General features: G+C 42.2%; 1 protein-coding gene across 2 annotated transcripts in view; it reads left to right on the top strand.

The window, feature by feature from the left end:
• The window catches only part of SYNPR (synaptoporin), a 312,280-nt gene extending 300,933 nt beyond the window's left edge, over positions 1-11,347 (top strand). For both annotated transcript variants that reach the window (XM_027039158.2, XM_053219132.1), the window contains 2 exons: positions 3,184-3,375; positions 9,648-11,347. In XM_027039158.2, the coding sequence (XP_026894959.1) occupies positions 3,184-3,375; positions 9,648-9,905 (450 nt within the window). In that variant the 3' untranslated portion in view covers positions 9,906-11,347. The remainder of the gene's footprint in view (positions 1-3,183; positions 3,376-9,647) is intronic.
• Positions 11,348-13,033: the final 1,686 nt, after the last annotated feature.

Here is a 13,033-nt window from a genome sequence, read left to right as displayed (position 1 = left end):
GTAATAAGCAAGGTAGACAATCTCTGCCCTCCTGGAACTGACATCTTACTGGGAAAAACAGACAAATGAAAAACCACATTTTCACTTCTCCCGACTGTCTTATGAGACAGATACTGTTATTGTCCCATTTTACAGTGAGCTAAACTGAAGTTTCAAATTGTCTAGCAAATTGTCCAAGAACACATAGTAAGTAGCAGGGTCAGTAGTCAGCCTCCAGTCTATCTGATGACAGATTCTGAGCTGTTAACTTGTGTGAGAAATACCTTAATATGATAGGCTGATGCCTCTTTACAAAATGGTACCAGGGTAAAAGTTTGGATGTGCTCCCAAATATAACATATTTACCCTCAAGGACACAGATCCTTGACTTCATTCATGAAGCCTATATATAGAAAATGATTCATTACTATTTCGTCATATTTAAATTAACCAGGACTTCCAGTGTAACTTTTGAAATTTTAGTGTACTTGCTTTAAATAAGAAGATCAATATTCCTTAAGGCAGCCATGAGGGGGGTATAGAACAATCAGGCTCACAGGTACCAGAAGCAGATGGCCAGGCTTACATTCCTGGTTCTACCACTTGCTAACTCCAGACTCTGAGCAATTTTACTTAACCCCTTAGGGCCTCAGTTTCCTCAAATGTAAAATGGGGACAGGATTAGCATCTGTTTCACAGTGCTGTTGTCAATATCAAATGACTTAATTCATGTAAACTTGGAATAGTGCTTCACACATAATACATGCCCCACAAATGTTAGGTATTCTTACTATTATTAAATTAGTCTAAAAGTTTTGATACTATTTTCTCCAATTTCCAAGGGAGAGGTTTTCACATGACTCTGTTCTTGTTTCCCCATCCTCACGCCCTTTTCTCAAGTCTATTTTTAATTATGATGAACAGAAATAATGACAGTTCCTGTCTCATAATTGGAAGGGCAGGGTATCTATAGCCCCTAAACAAAATGTGATATCAAGAGAGCAGAGTCCACATCTTGCATTTTTTAAATCCCTCATAAGACATTGCTCAATATCTGGCACATTACTCAAAAATTATTGTTTGGGGGGCACCTGGGTGGCTCAGTCGGTTAAGCGTCCAACTTTGACTCAGGTCATGGTTCACGGTTTGTGAGTTCGAGCTCCGTGTCGGGCTCTGTGCTGACAGCTCGGAGGCTGGAGCCTGCTTCAGATTCTGTGTCTCCCTCTCTCTCAGCCCCTCCCCTGCTTGTACTCTGTCTCTCTAAAATAAATAAACATTAAAAATTTAAAAAATTGTTTGAATGAATGCATCCATGAATGAATCAGGTACTAGATTGAACGTGAACCTAAATTTGTATTTGACACAGTCAACCTGGCTTACTTATTTGTAACCATTTCTCCAGTTTATAATTCAGACTCAAACACTTGAGTCTCTTGATTCCAAAGATTCTTATTGATTGCTGTAGATACTGTATTTGTTTGCCTGTTTATACCACCATCTCATTCCAGAAACAACTTAAGATAGCTTACAAGAATATATGAAACTCAAACTGGAATTAATCAAAAATGAGAAGGGAAAGAAAGAATGGGTATATAAAACAAGGCTGGGAATAGGGTTAAAATATCCATGCCATTAAAAACCCTGTGAGCAGGTAACAAATTAGCCCTGAATTTTCTAGAGCCAACATGAAAAGGTCAACCGGTAAGTCATATTATTTGCAACAGCCCTTGGATGAAAAGATAAGTTTCTGTGAAAATGCAGCCACTCTTAGAAGTGGACAGTCTAGAACATTGTCCACAAAAGCCACACCTAATAAATACCATCCACAATAGCATCCTTACAATGTAAGAGTTTCCCTGGTGTTGATCATGGGATCTTGATGAAAACTCCTTCAGTCATGTCATGAGGGAAAACTAACCAGAGCAAGTGAAATGTACCATGCCCTTGGGTAGGAAGGAGACACGGGGCAAGTTTTGTACTTGACAGGCTTATCATTTAGACTAAAACAGAAACCTTTCTCTTGGTATAGCAAATGTACTCTTCCTTTCCAGGTCAGGGTCTTTAGTATACTAGGTAAGCAGTATGAAATATTTTTATGTTAGTCAAATGTAAATACAGTAAATCTGAAAGACTGTCCTATATTAGAACATGGTCTGCTTAAGACATGGACAGTGACTCTGACTCCCCACCCCCTCTGAGTCAGGAGGAGGATATGAGAAGCATCCCCGTCATCGGAAGCTTGGTATTGTTTCTTTAAACATTTAAACATCATCTTACATCATAGACATATTGTTTCATATGGAAAAAGAAGCCTCTTTCCCCTGTATTCATAGCAGATGGTTTTGTAAGATCTGGATTTGAATTCTGGCTCTCCCCCTTTCTATATTGTTACCTTATATCTCTGGGCCTTGATTTCCTCATCTTTAAAATGAGTATTAATGGAGGGGGGAGGGGGGAAAAATAAATGGGTGATGGGCACTGAGGAGGGCACTTGTTGGGATGTCATATGTAAGCGATGAATCACGAGAAATGGGTATTAAAAACACCGTCTAACATGGCATTTGTAAGGATAATTTTACATAAAGCCTCTTGCCCGTAAAAAGCAGTCAAAACATTACGGCTATTTATTGCCTCCACTGAACACAGTCTCAAGCATACGCTGGATGGCACGTAGATTGGTTCACTGAAAAACATGAATGAGTGAATAAATGAATATTGCTATCTAGGAGTCTTTAACAATCAGCAAATCTCTCTGTTTGCAGCCATCCTAACACGGCGGTTACAATCATAGGCCTAGAGGTTTCGTTGCCCAGGTGTGAGTGCTGACGCCATCGCTGATTATTTGTGGGTACCCCAGGCAAGCTGCCTGACCATTCCCTGTCCCAGTTTTGTCATCCGCAAATGGGATAATGATAGGAACTTCCTCACAGGGGTGTTTTAGGAACAATTAGATGAGGGTTATAAGCACTTAGCATCATTCCTGGAACAGTTCAAGCATTCAATAAATATTACTATTATTTATTTTAGACAAATATAAATATAATATCACAAAACTTTCTTTTATCTGTTTTTCAACTTCTCCCTGGTTCCATTGCTGTGGGATCTTGGAATTTCCCGAAAAGCAAGCCAAATAGTTGTATAAAGTAATCAATTTGTTTCTGGAACTCACATTTCTCTTCCTGTTTTATCTTTCTGTTTCTATAGGACTTCATCGTCACTGTAGTCTTTTCGTTTTTGTGGTTGGTGGGTTCATCAGCTTGGGCGAAAGGACTGTCTGATGTCAAGGTCGCGACGGATCCTAAGGAAGTATTGTTACTGATGTCAGCTTGCAAACAGCCGTCCAACAAATGCATGGCTGTCCACAGCCCTGTAATGTCCAGCTTAAACACTTCCGTGGTATGTTTTCATCTATGCTTTACCTCCCAAACCTTTGTTTGCCACTCAAATGAATAGGAAAAATATCTCAGAGGTCACCTTGGAGATTTCTGCGTCCAAAATGAGGCCAGTCTAAAAGGCGATATTTCACTCCATGTGCAAGATGATCCTCTGGCCTTCAAGTCTTCTATTGTCAGAACCCATAGGCTTTAATGCTGCCAATTATGGAGTCTTAATAAGAACGCAGCAGGTATTGGCAGCTGCTGCTTGGATGACAGTCAAGTCAAAATTCTAAGCCAGAAGCAGATATAAAATTTGAACTTTAAGTCTGACGCCTGCCAGAAGTAAAAGGAATATTTGATGGCAGAGAGGTTTCCTGGGAAGAAAACATTGTTCAAGCCACACATAGCTAGAATACATCCAGTTGATTGTCTGGAGGAAAAACACTCAGACCTGATAGAATACAGGAAAGCTGCACAGTAGAAAAAATACTTATAACAATTACGGTAATTTTTTTTTTTTTTTTATCTTCTCCATGTTCCCGGTTTAATTGCCTGGTAACTTTGGAAAAGCTGAACTATATGAGTTGAACAAAGTCGAATATTTTCAAATGCATAGCTCTCACAGGAAGACAGACAATCTGACAGAGAGCAGGGCAACTAAATTGGATTCTTGTGTTATTTTAAAGAAAGAAACGGCGTGTAAGAAAGACAGAAACTATAATGGCAGCGAAGAGCAGTAGTTACTCAAGACTAGAGAACCTGGTAGTATTTGCTGAAAGAAAAACATTCTTGAGCAGCCCCTGAAAATAATTATCTTTGCTTCAAGGTTAACTTATGTTTCTACAGCTTTCTGAAATTTAATCTGAGCAGGCATTTAAGTAGGGGACAGGGTTGCCAGGTGCTCCCTGATGCTTTGACTGTGAATCCTGCCTTGCCAAGAGAGTAAACATGGAAAGAAAGTATGTAGGAGGTCCTCGCCGTCATTTTTGCTCATTGCCGGACACACCCGCAGATAAACACTCGAATACTTGGAGGCGTGTGTTGAAATAGACTCTCCTGCTTCCGAAGCGTGTTTCTAGGCAGGGCGGAATGAATGTTATTATAATCTTGATCTCAAAACGTAAGAGAACAACAAGAGAAAATCATCCAGTACGTTTGTTGGTTTAATAATCAATGTAATACATTATGACGTCCTACAGGGTCTATTTAATTCTACCTTTGCTGTCTCTAGTAAGTTTTAGACTAGGCGATGGGAATTTTGAATGAGAAACCATGTGACGTGTCTCCTAAAATCAAAAAGAGGTATTTGCCTTTCTCTACCTGACTGATGTCACGTAGCATAACCCCCTGCAGGCCCATCCATGTTGTGTGTCAACTATACTCAGATTAAAAAAAAAAAATCCACGAAATTAGACACATAGGTACATATATAATTTTAAATAAAATATGGAATTAAAAAAATTTTTTTAAATCAAAAAGAGAAATGGATGGAAACCAGACAGCATGTCATGGGAGAAAGGACAGGTCTGCTGCTGTTACTGTTATGGATCTACACCAGTTAAAGGTCCTCCAGTTCCTGTGACAGAAAATTCACTTCAAACCGGCCAAAGCAAAATAATCCGCCTATCCCTAAATTCCGTTCTCTGGACCCCACTTATGGACATTCAACGTCCGTATGTGCTGGAGTGTTTGGGTTGCAAGTAACAGAAACTGACTCTGACTAACCTCATCAGGAAAAAAAAAAATCTTTGGAAGGATATTAAGTAGCTCAGAAAACTGATGAAATCTGATGAAACAGACTGTTAAAAAAGCAGCATCTAGAGCAGGACCAAGGTTCTCAATGTCAGATACCAAAGAATGTTGAATCTGACTTGCATTACTCTGCTCCTGAGTTAAAGTTCCACCACAGAGCTCAAGCCACTTGATTGCATCCGGGTTTACGAGGGAAACAAAATTTCTATTAGCAAAAGCAGAGGGAAAGAATGTTAATCTGCCAGAACACAGCAATTTTTTTTCATTACAAACTCGTTTGGCTTCAAATCCTATTGAGCTAGCTTTTCACAAGAGGTAAAAGTAATTGGAAAAATACTAGCACTGTGTCTACCAAGGGCAGAACCCAGGACCAGGAATTATCAGGAAGCTGGACAGTTTACATTCTTCATCTCTCATCTCTCTCTTTCTGAATGCCTGTGACATTATTGTCTCTTTTCGGATGCATTTGTCTTTCTTTTTCCTGTTGTCTCAAGAGAAGATAGCCACCCCCCAGTTTCTGAGATTATATTTCTTCTTAAAGAAACATCTTGGGCTGAACTAAAATCACTCAGGTCTAATCCCAAATTCCGGGCAGAGAGCATCTCATTAGCTCATCTTGGGCCACATGTCCACCTTGGCTCAGGGTTTGCGGAATCCTGCAGAAGAAATATGGCTCACAGAACCAAACCACCTTGCCTACTAAGCAAGTGCAGGCTTTGGAGAAGGAGTCAGACACACCCATAGGAGTGACCTCTACAAGTAAGTGGTTCAACAATAGCAGTGATATTTCTACCTGGGTAACAAATTTACTTTCTCCAAAGCATCTTGGCATCTATGATTTCACACCAACACAAATAGGCAGGGGAGCTATCCAGACATTACAAATGCAGGTAGGTGCTGTGAAAGGATTTGCTTGCGGCTTCTCAAGTAGTGACAGCAATGCCAGAGTAGAGCCAAATTCTGTTAATGCTGCCGCCACTCGAAATGGTTCAGGGCACAGTTGTGGAGTCCGTCTGCCTGGGTTTGAATCCTGGCTCCACAACTCAATAATTGACTGCTCTTGGACAAATGCACTAAGGTCCCTAAACCTTAGTTTCATTATCTGTAAAATGGGGCTATTATCGAACAGACCTCACAAGACCATTGATTCAATGATATAATATGTTATAAGTCCTCTCAGCACAGTGCCCAGCATATGGCAGGTGTTCGATAAGTGTCGACCGAAAAGCTGCCTCGTAAATGCATTCATTTTCCTAAATGTCATATAGTGGTTACAGCCCAAAGAAGAGGGTAGGAGGAAAGAATGTGTTTTTCTCTCTCAACTTCTCTTTCCAAGGTTCTCTGAGCCTAACTATCCTATTCACAATTTCTACTTCTGCTTCTCCAGCTTCATTATAGGCAATCTTGACACGTCTTCTTGGCCAATCTAGATTTCACCTCCTCATTCTTCCTCCTGCTACGCACGGTGGCTTGCAGTCTCTCCTTCTGTTGCCTCCACATCTGAGCTTGGATCAAAATCCTTACTCTAACTTCAGCTGCAACAAAATGGCAAGAGAAGAGTCAAGGGCCCACGTGCCAGCCAGGAGTCTGCAATACCTGTGTGATGACAGCGGGATAAGACGTGCCTGCTTCTGAAACATGCCCATGGGGATGCCTTGTTTGTGTACTCACTTTTAAGTCGCATGCCCCTGATCGCTAGGTTCTTCTTGAGCATCCTTTTTCTAGAAGCCAAGTAGCAGCCAACAAAAGGGAGAAACCGAGCAAGGGGAAACATAAAATTAGAGCTCTGGGCAGAGCCATCCCTTGATATCTGAGAAGATTCCTTGATAATCTTTTCTGCTCCTACATTGACATACACTTACAAAGATACCGTTTAATCGAGATCTCCCCTTTGGTGGAAAATATCCTAGCTATTGTACACATCGATAAAAAAGTTCCTGCATGTGAATTAGAGTTTTGTCCGTGATTACCGAATTTATTTTGGTCACACAACTATCATACTGGAGTACCTTCATTATGTCTTGTATCTCCCATCAGCAAGGAGCCTGGAGCATGGCATAAGATAATGTTAAATAAGTATCAGCTAACATTAAAGGAAGAAGAGAGAGTGGAAGAAGAGAGAAGGAAGAAGGGGGGTTGGCCGAGATAAACCAGTCTTTTAGATCAGGCGAGGGCCTACAGAGACTGCTTTGGCTGCCGACGTCCCTCAAGAGTACGGCCTTGCCATCAAAGTCCCATTTCAGTTTATGCTGCAGCAACAGGGCCAAGCGAATACAGTTCATGGAAATATTTGAGAAAGTATTCAGAACACTGCTTACCAGGCAGGAAGCATCTTCGAATGTGTCTAGCACCGTCTAGCTGCGTTATACACATTCTCTTGAATCCTCACACTGTCACCCGAGGAACGAATAGCCTTCATTCCACATTAGGAAAACAAAATAATAAGTTGAGGTCCAGAGGCTAACTGCCTTGTCCAAAGTCACGGAGCAGGAAAGTGCAGTTGAAGCCAGTGTGATTTCAAAACCCGCAGGTTGAGTCCAAAGGTGACATTCAGGTAATGTGTCCTGATCCACCTGCTGCTAAAATTCTGAAATACTTTGGTAAATAGCCCCTGCTCCAGGTCCCCAAGGCGCCTCATCTTGACTTCACTGGCCCCCTCACCCCACCTGCAGGGCACTTGGGACCCCCCTACCATCCAGCAACCGAGGATAGATGCTGGCCCAGCACCCTATAATCTAGAGCTGTGGCGGTGGCCCAAGTCCAATTTGAATGGCGATTGTTGAGCTGGAGTGGTTATTAAATATGCTTTAATGCCATCACAGCTTTATCTCATGCTGTTGTCTATCTCCGGTAGGGGGCTGTTACAACTGACTGCTTCTGGTTAATTCCCAGGTCAACCAATGTGCCCTGGGAAAGGTGGCAGAAGAGCTGTTCTCTTCGAGGCTCTGGCACGAGCAAACAGCTCTGCTTCCATCAGACAGGCAGGGTCTGGGGAGGCTACACCTGGTCCTCTGACTTGCCAACAACACCCTTTTGGAGAGTAAGAGGAATCTCCGTAAGAAAGCCTCACATCCAGTTCTTGGGAGAATACCTCATACCTCTCAAGCCCGTATTGCATTGAGAGTCTGGTTTCAACATTCATTTCTGGATGTGAGAGGCACAGAAAGTACAACTCTTCGAAGTCATAACCTCTGTGTACCCTCTCATTCATGTGCTTATCTGCACACCACCTGCACGATTGCTTATGCCATACTTTTTAAGTTGACTCATTTTTTTATATCATTACAAAAACTGGAAGAGTAGTCTCTCTAGCCATGAAGTGAAGGTAACCTTATAAATTAACGCGCTATTATTAAAATCAAAGTTCTCAACTCTGTAGCCCCTGAAGACTTCTTACAGACAATGAGGAACACCTTACTTGGGGAGACAATAAGCTTAAGTAGGGGCTCAGACCATGGAGTCAGACAGAACAGGGCTTGACCCTCGTCTACTACTTACCAAGTCATGTGACCTGGAACAAGATTCTTATCCTGGACCTCAGTTTCCACATCTTTAATACAGGTATAATAATAATACCTTCTTCTCTGACAGAATGAATGGATTGCCCTTTCCACAGTGCCTAACGTGTAGTAAGCATTCAGTAAAAGTCAGATATTCTCTGGCTAAAATTGACAACCCAGGCAACAACAGATGTTGGCGAGGATGCAGAGAAGGAGGATCTCTTCTGCACTGCTGGTGGGAATGCAAACTGGTGCCGCCACTCTGGAAAACAGTATGGAGGTTCCTCAAAAAATTAAAAATAGAACTAGCCTATGACCCAGCAATTGCACTACTAGGTATTTATCCAAGGGATACAGGTGTGCTGTTTTGAAGGGGCACATGTACCCCAATGTTTACGGCAGACCTATCTACAATAGCCAAAGTATGGAAAGAGCCCAATGTCCATCGATGGACCAATGGATAAGAAAATGTGGCATATATATATATAATGGAGTATTATTCGGAAATCAAAAAGAATGAAATCTTGCCATTTGCAACTACGTGGATGGAACCAGAGGGTATTATGCTAAATGAAATTAGAGAAAGTCAAATACCATATGACTTCACTCATTGGAGGAATTTAAGATACAAGACAGATGAACATAAGGAAAGGGGAGCAAAAATAATGTAAAAACAAGGAGGGAGACAAAACATAAGAGACTCAAATATAGAGAACAAACTGAGGGTTGTGGGAGGGGGATGGGCTTCATGGGTAAGGGGCATTAGGAAGACACTTGCTGGGATGAGCATTGGGTGTTATACATAGGGAATGAATCACTGGATTCTACTTATGATATCATTGCACTATATACTAACTTGGATGCAAATAAATAAGTAAATGTTAAATATTCTAAATGAAACAGCGGTTCCAAATGAAAAATTGAAAGAGATCTCAACGTTGAATAAAAAGTAGCCGTATGTATTATGAAGGATTTTCTGAAATTGAGATTTTTCTTGTGTTTCCATCTATCAACTCATTTGCTCTGATTCTCCTTTCAGGTCTTTGGGTTCTTGAACTTTATCCTCTGGGCTGGAAACATCTGGTTTGTTTTCAAGGAGACCGGCTGGCATTCCTCGGGACAGAGATATCTTTCAGACCCAATGGAAAAGCACTCGAGTAGCTATAACCAAGGCGGGTACAACCAAGACAGCTATGGGTCAAGCGGCGGGTATAGCCAGCAGGCGAGTATGGGGCCATCCTCAGATGAGTTTGGCCAACAGTCCAGTGGCCCCGCTTCTTTTACCAATCAGATTTAACAGGTAGTCTTTGCATTCTTCTGGCGATAGCCTCACCACCTTCCATTTTAGTTGCAGAAGAGTTTTTTAGGAGTTTCAATCAATTATTAATGCAGAGGGTGTTGAATGTAAATCAGAGATCTGTAGTCCTCATTAAGGCAGAAAGGCCTGGGTCGTGATAAATGGTACTTAGAGAGGAGACGACATGAGGAGATACATTATTCATCATAGATGCCTAATTGGAGAGTACCTTATTACATACACAGATACTTGTATGGTCGTTTTGTAGGTGTGTGGAGATAATGAAAGCATTTGGAAGCTTACAGTCTCTAGTATGTAATATACATAAAGTAAATTCTATACCCCTGAGTTTTCCTATGCGTTTTGATGCGAAAGATGTTTTAATGATTTCTATAAGACAATTTGGTGTATCACACATGCATGTGTTATTGTGTTTAGTTGCAGACATTGTAGGACTGTGAGTCTCTTAAATATTTGTTTCAGACAGTTGCTCTGTATTTTTTTTTTTTACTTAATGCATCAGTGCTCATAAGGTTTAGTGCATGAATATGCGTTTTCTCACAAAATGAACATTTGAAGTGTATTTATGAAAATCTTCCAGTTTGCACCATGAATTTGTTAAATGGACGTTTAAAGAAATATATTCATTACTTTGTATACTTGCAAATCTGTCTTTGGCTTTACCCAATTCTGACTGCACCGTAACTAAGGTTTGGGATTTTTTTTCCCTATTAGTCAATATTCAGTGTTATATATGGTAACTGCCCAATACTTATTCTATGTACTTAGCTAAATATTTACATTCTCGTAACTTTCTATGATGTTTTGTGGCTCTTATCCTATGGACCATAAACAATAGGCCCAATAACCGTTTGTGTTTATGGAGTGCTGTTTTCTTAGAGTAACAGAGATGCAGATATCAGATACCATAGTCGAGAAGCTTTTGTGCTAATGTATTAATTTATAAAGGATGTTCTGTAGAACCTACACTAGCAGCCAAACTTTTAAATCCTATTTGTAAAGCTAATATGTTCCTTGATCCAATTATTAGAAATTCTCAAGTCACAGCTTAACTTACCAATTACTAATTCCGATTTGAATCATAAATTAGAAATGACTTCCATGAGCAACTCTGATCCCAGAGACAGTTCTCATGAAATATTCCTCAGAATTTTTTCATTATCAAGAAAACGCCAGTCTTCCCTTCTTTGTTTTGACTCAATTGGAACATCAAGGCCTAACAGCGAGGGCAAACTGTGCATCCGTATTTCCAGATAAAAGTTGTTATCGATGTATAAACTCTGTGTGATCTGTGATGTTGGAAGCATTTTAGCACAAACCAGCTGTGGTTCTTAGATGATATCTGTAACCGGTTTCTGGATCCTGTTGGATAAATACTGTATTGTGATATCTATTTGACCTTAATAAAGTTATTGCTTACAGTGCTGGCTGGAGAGAGCAGAATTACAATAGAATCTGGTTAGCTTTAACAATGGAAGAATAAGTTATAAATGCACGGTGTTTCCACGCTCTCCCCATGCCCTTGTTTCCAAGCCTAGGGCTGCTCATTCATTGATTCTCTCATTTTAGGACGCCGTCTGCACCCACTGCTATGCAAGGCACTGGGGCTATGGGAGCGAGATAAAACAGAAACGTGGCTCACCTTGAGAAGCTCACACTCTAGGAGGAGAGGCAGACATTAAAATAAGCACACGCCACTTAGGCTGCGTGCAGCAAAGAGAGGCAGAGGATTCCACGAGAACATTTATCAGAGGGGCTTGAGCTAGTTAGAGGGAGGTCAAAGGTGCTTCAGACCCGAGGACTGCACCAGGTTTCCCAGGGACGGAATGGGAGGGAGAGAATCCCAGGCAGAGAGCAGCCTTGTAAAGCTTGGATGGTGGGAGGCAGGATGGATACGTCTGGTTTCCAGAGTGCAATGAGCGAGGAGGCCTCTCTGAGTCGAGGGTCGCTGGTGCCCTGCTAGGCGGCCGTGATTGGGATTTCTGTCTTTATCCCCAAGAGGCTAAGGGAGCTCACTAGTGGATTTTAAGCAGAGGAGGGACGCGATGAGATCAGCATTTTGGAAAGATCTCCGTGGCTGCAGGGTAGAGTGTAGACTGAAGGACAGCCTGGGCGGAGGAGGTGGTCTTGACTGCTAACATCTACACGGCAGCGGGCTGGGCTTGGGACAGTGAGGGGCAGGGGGAGGGGGGACCTGGCACGAGGCACCCCATTCACCTCTCATTTCCCGGGACACGGCTGGATGTGACCGCTTCCTTCAGCGCTCTCCAGGAGGAGAGAGTGGCCTCTGCTTCATATACCGTTGTGAACTCTCTGATGCGGAGAAACTCGCATAACCGGCACTTCTCTTCACCGGCCTCAGCAGCTCCAGAGGGCCCTGGGGCCCTGATCCATGGAACGCACTGCCTGTCCTGGTGGAGATAGAGACGAGCTTCCACGGTCCGCTGCAGATTCACAATGAGATGCTCCTGTAATCCGACAGGGATTTCACTAAGCTGGTTTTATTCCTTCTGGTTTCAAGAAGAAAAGCAGTAGACCTGGCCTTTAAAAAGGGGAGCAATCAGGGCAGCAGGAGAGCCTAGTTCTCTGTGTCCACCAGACCTAACTTGGAAGTGAAGCTTCGCTCCTCCTGGATGTATTTCGGGGTAGGAAGGTGAAGTCATAACCTTCTTTCCTTGGAAGGAGGGAAGGCATCCAAGTGGAACAAACAGGTGGGTTCTGCGATCCCACTTGCCTGGGTGAAACTCCCCCCTGTGCTGCCATTTCTTTGAGTCTCTTGTTTCTTCCACTGATCCCCTCTCCAAAGCCCTGGGACTTTTCTGAGCCACAGCCTGAGACAAACACGGCCTGGAAATGTAGGGGAGTTAACACCCCAGGGACTATCCTCAATCACTGGGGGGATGTGGGCAAGTCAATCAATGCCTTTGGCAAGATACTTAACTTCTCATTCATTCACCTGCCCTCTTTCTCTGTGATGGGGATAATGGTAACGTCTGTCTCATAGAATGGTATCGGGATGAGAAAGGTAAGGCATGTAGAGGCATGAGAACACCCAAGAGACGCTGAGTTTGGAAGCACAGGAGGGTGATTCCAGGAGGCAAGAGTGA

This window comes from Acinonyx jubatus, chromosome A2 (genome assembly GCF_027475565.1).
Source record: "Acinonyx jubatus isolate Ajub_Pintada_27869175 chromosome A2, VMU_Ajub_asm_v1.0, whole genome shotgun sequence".
Taxonomy (NCBI): Eukaryota; Metazoa; Chordata; class Mammalia; order Carnivora; family Felidae; genus Acinonyx; species Acinonyx jubatus.
Note: the sequence above shows the minus strand (reverse complement) of the source record. Positions and strands in the feature narration are given on the sequence as shown.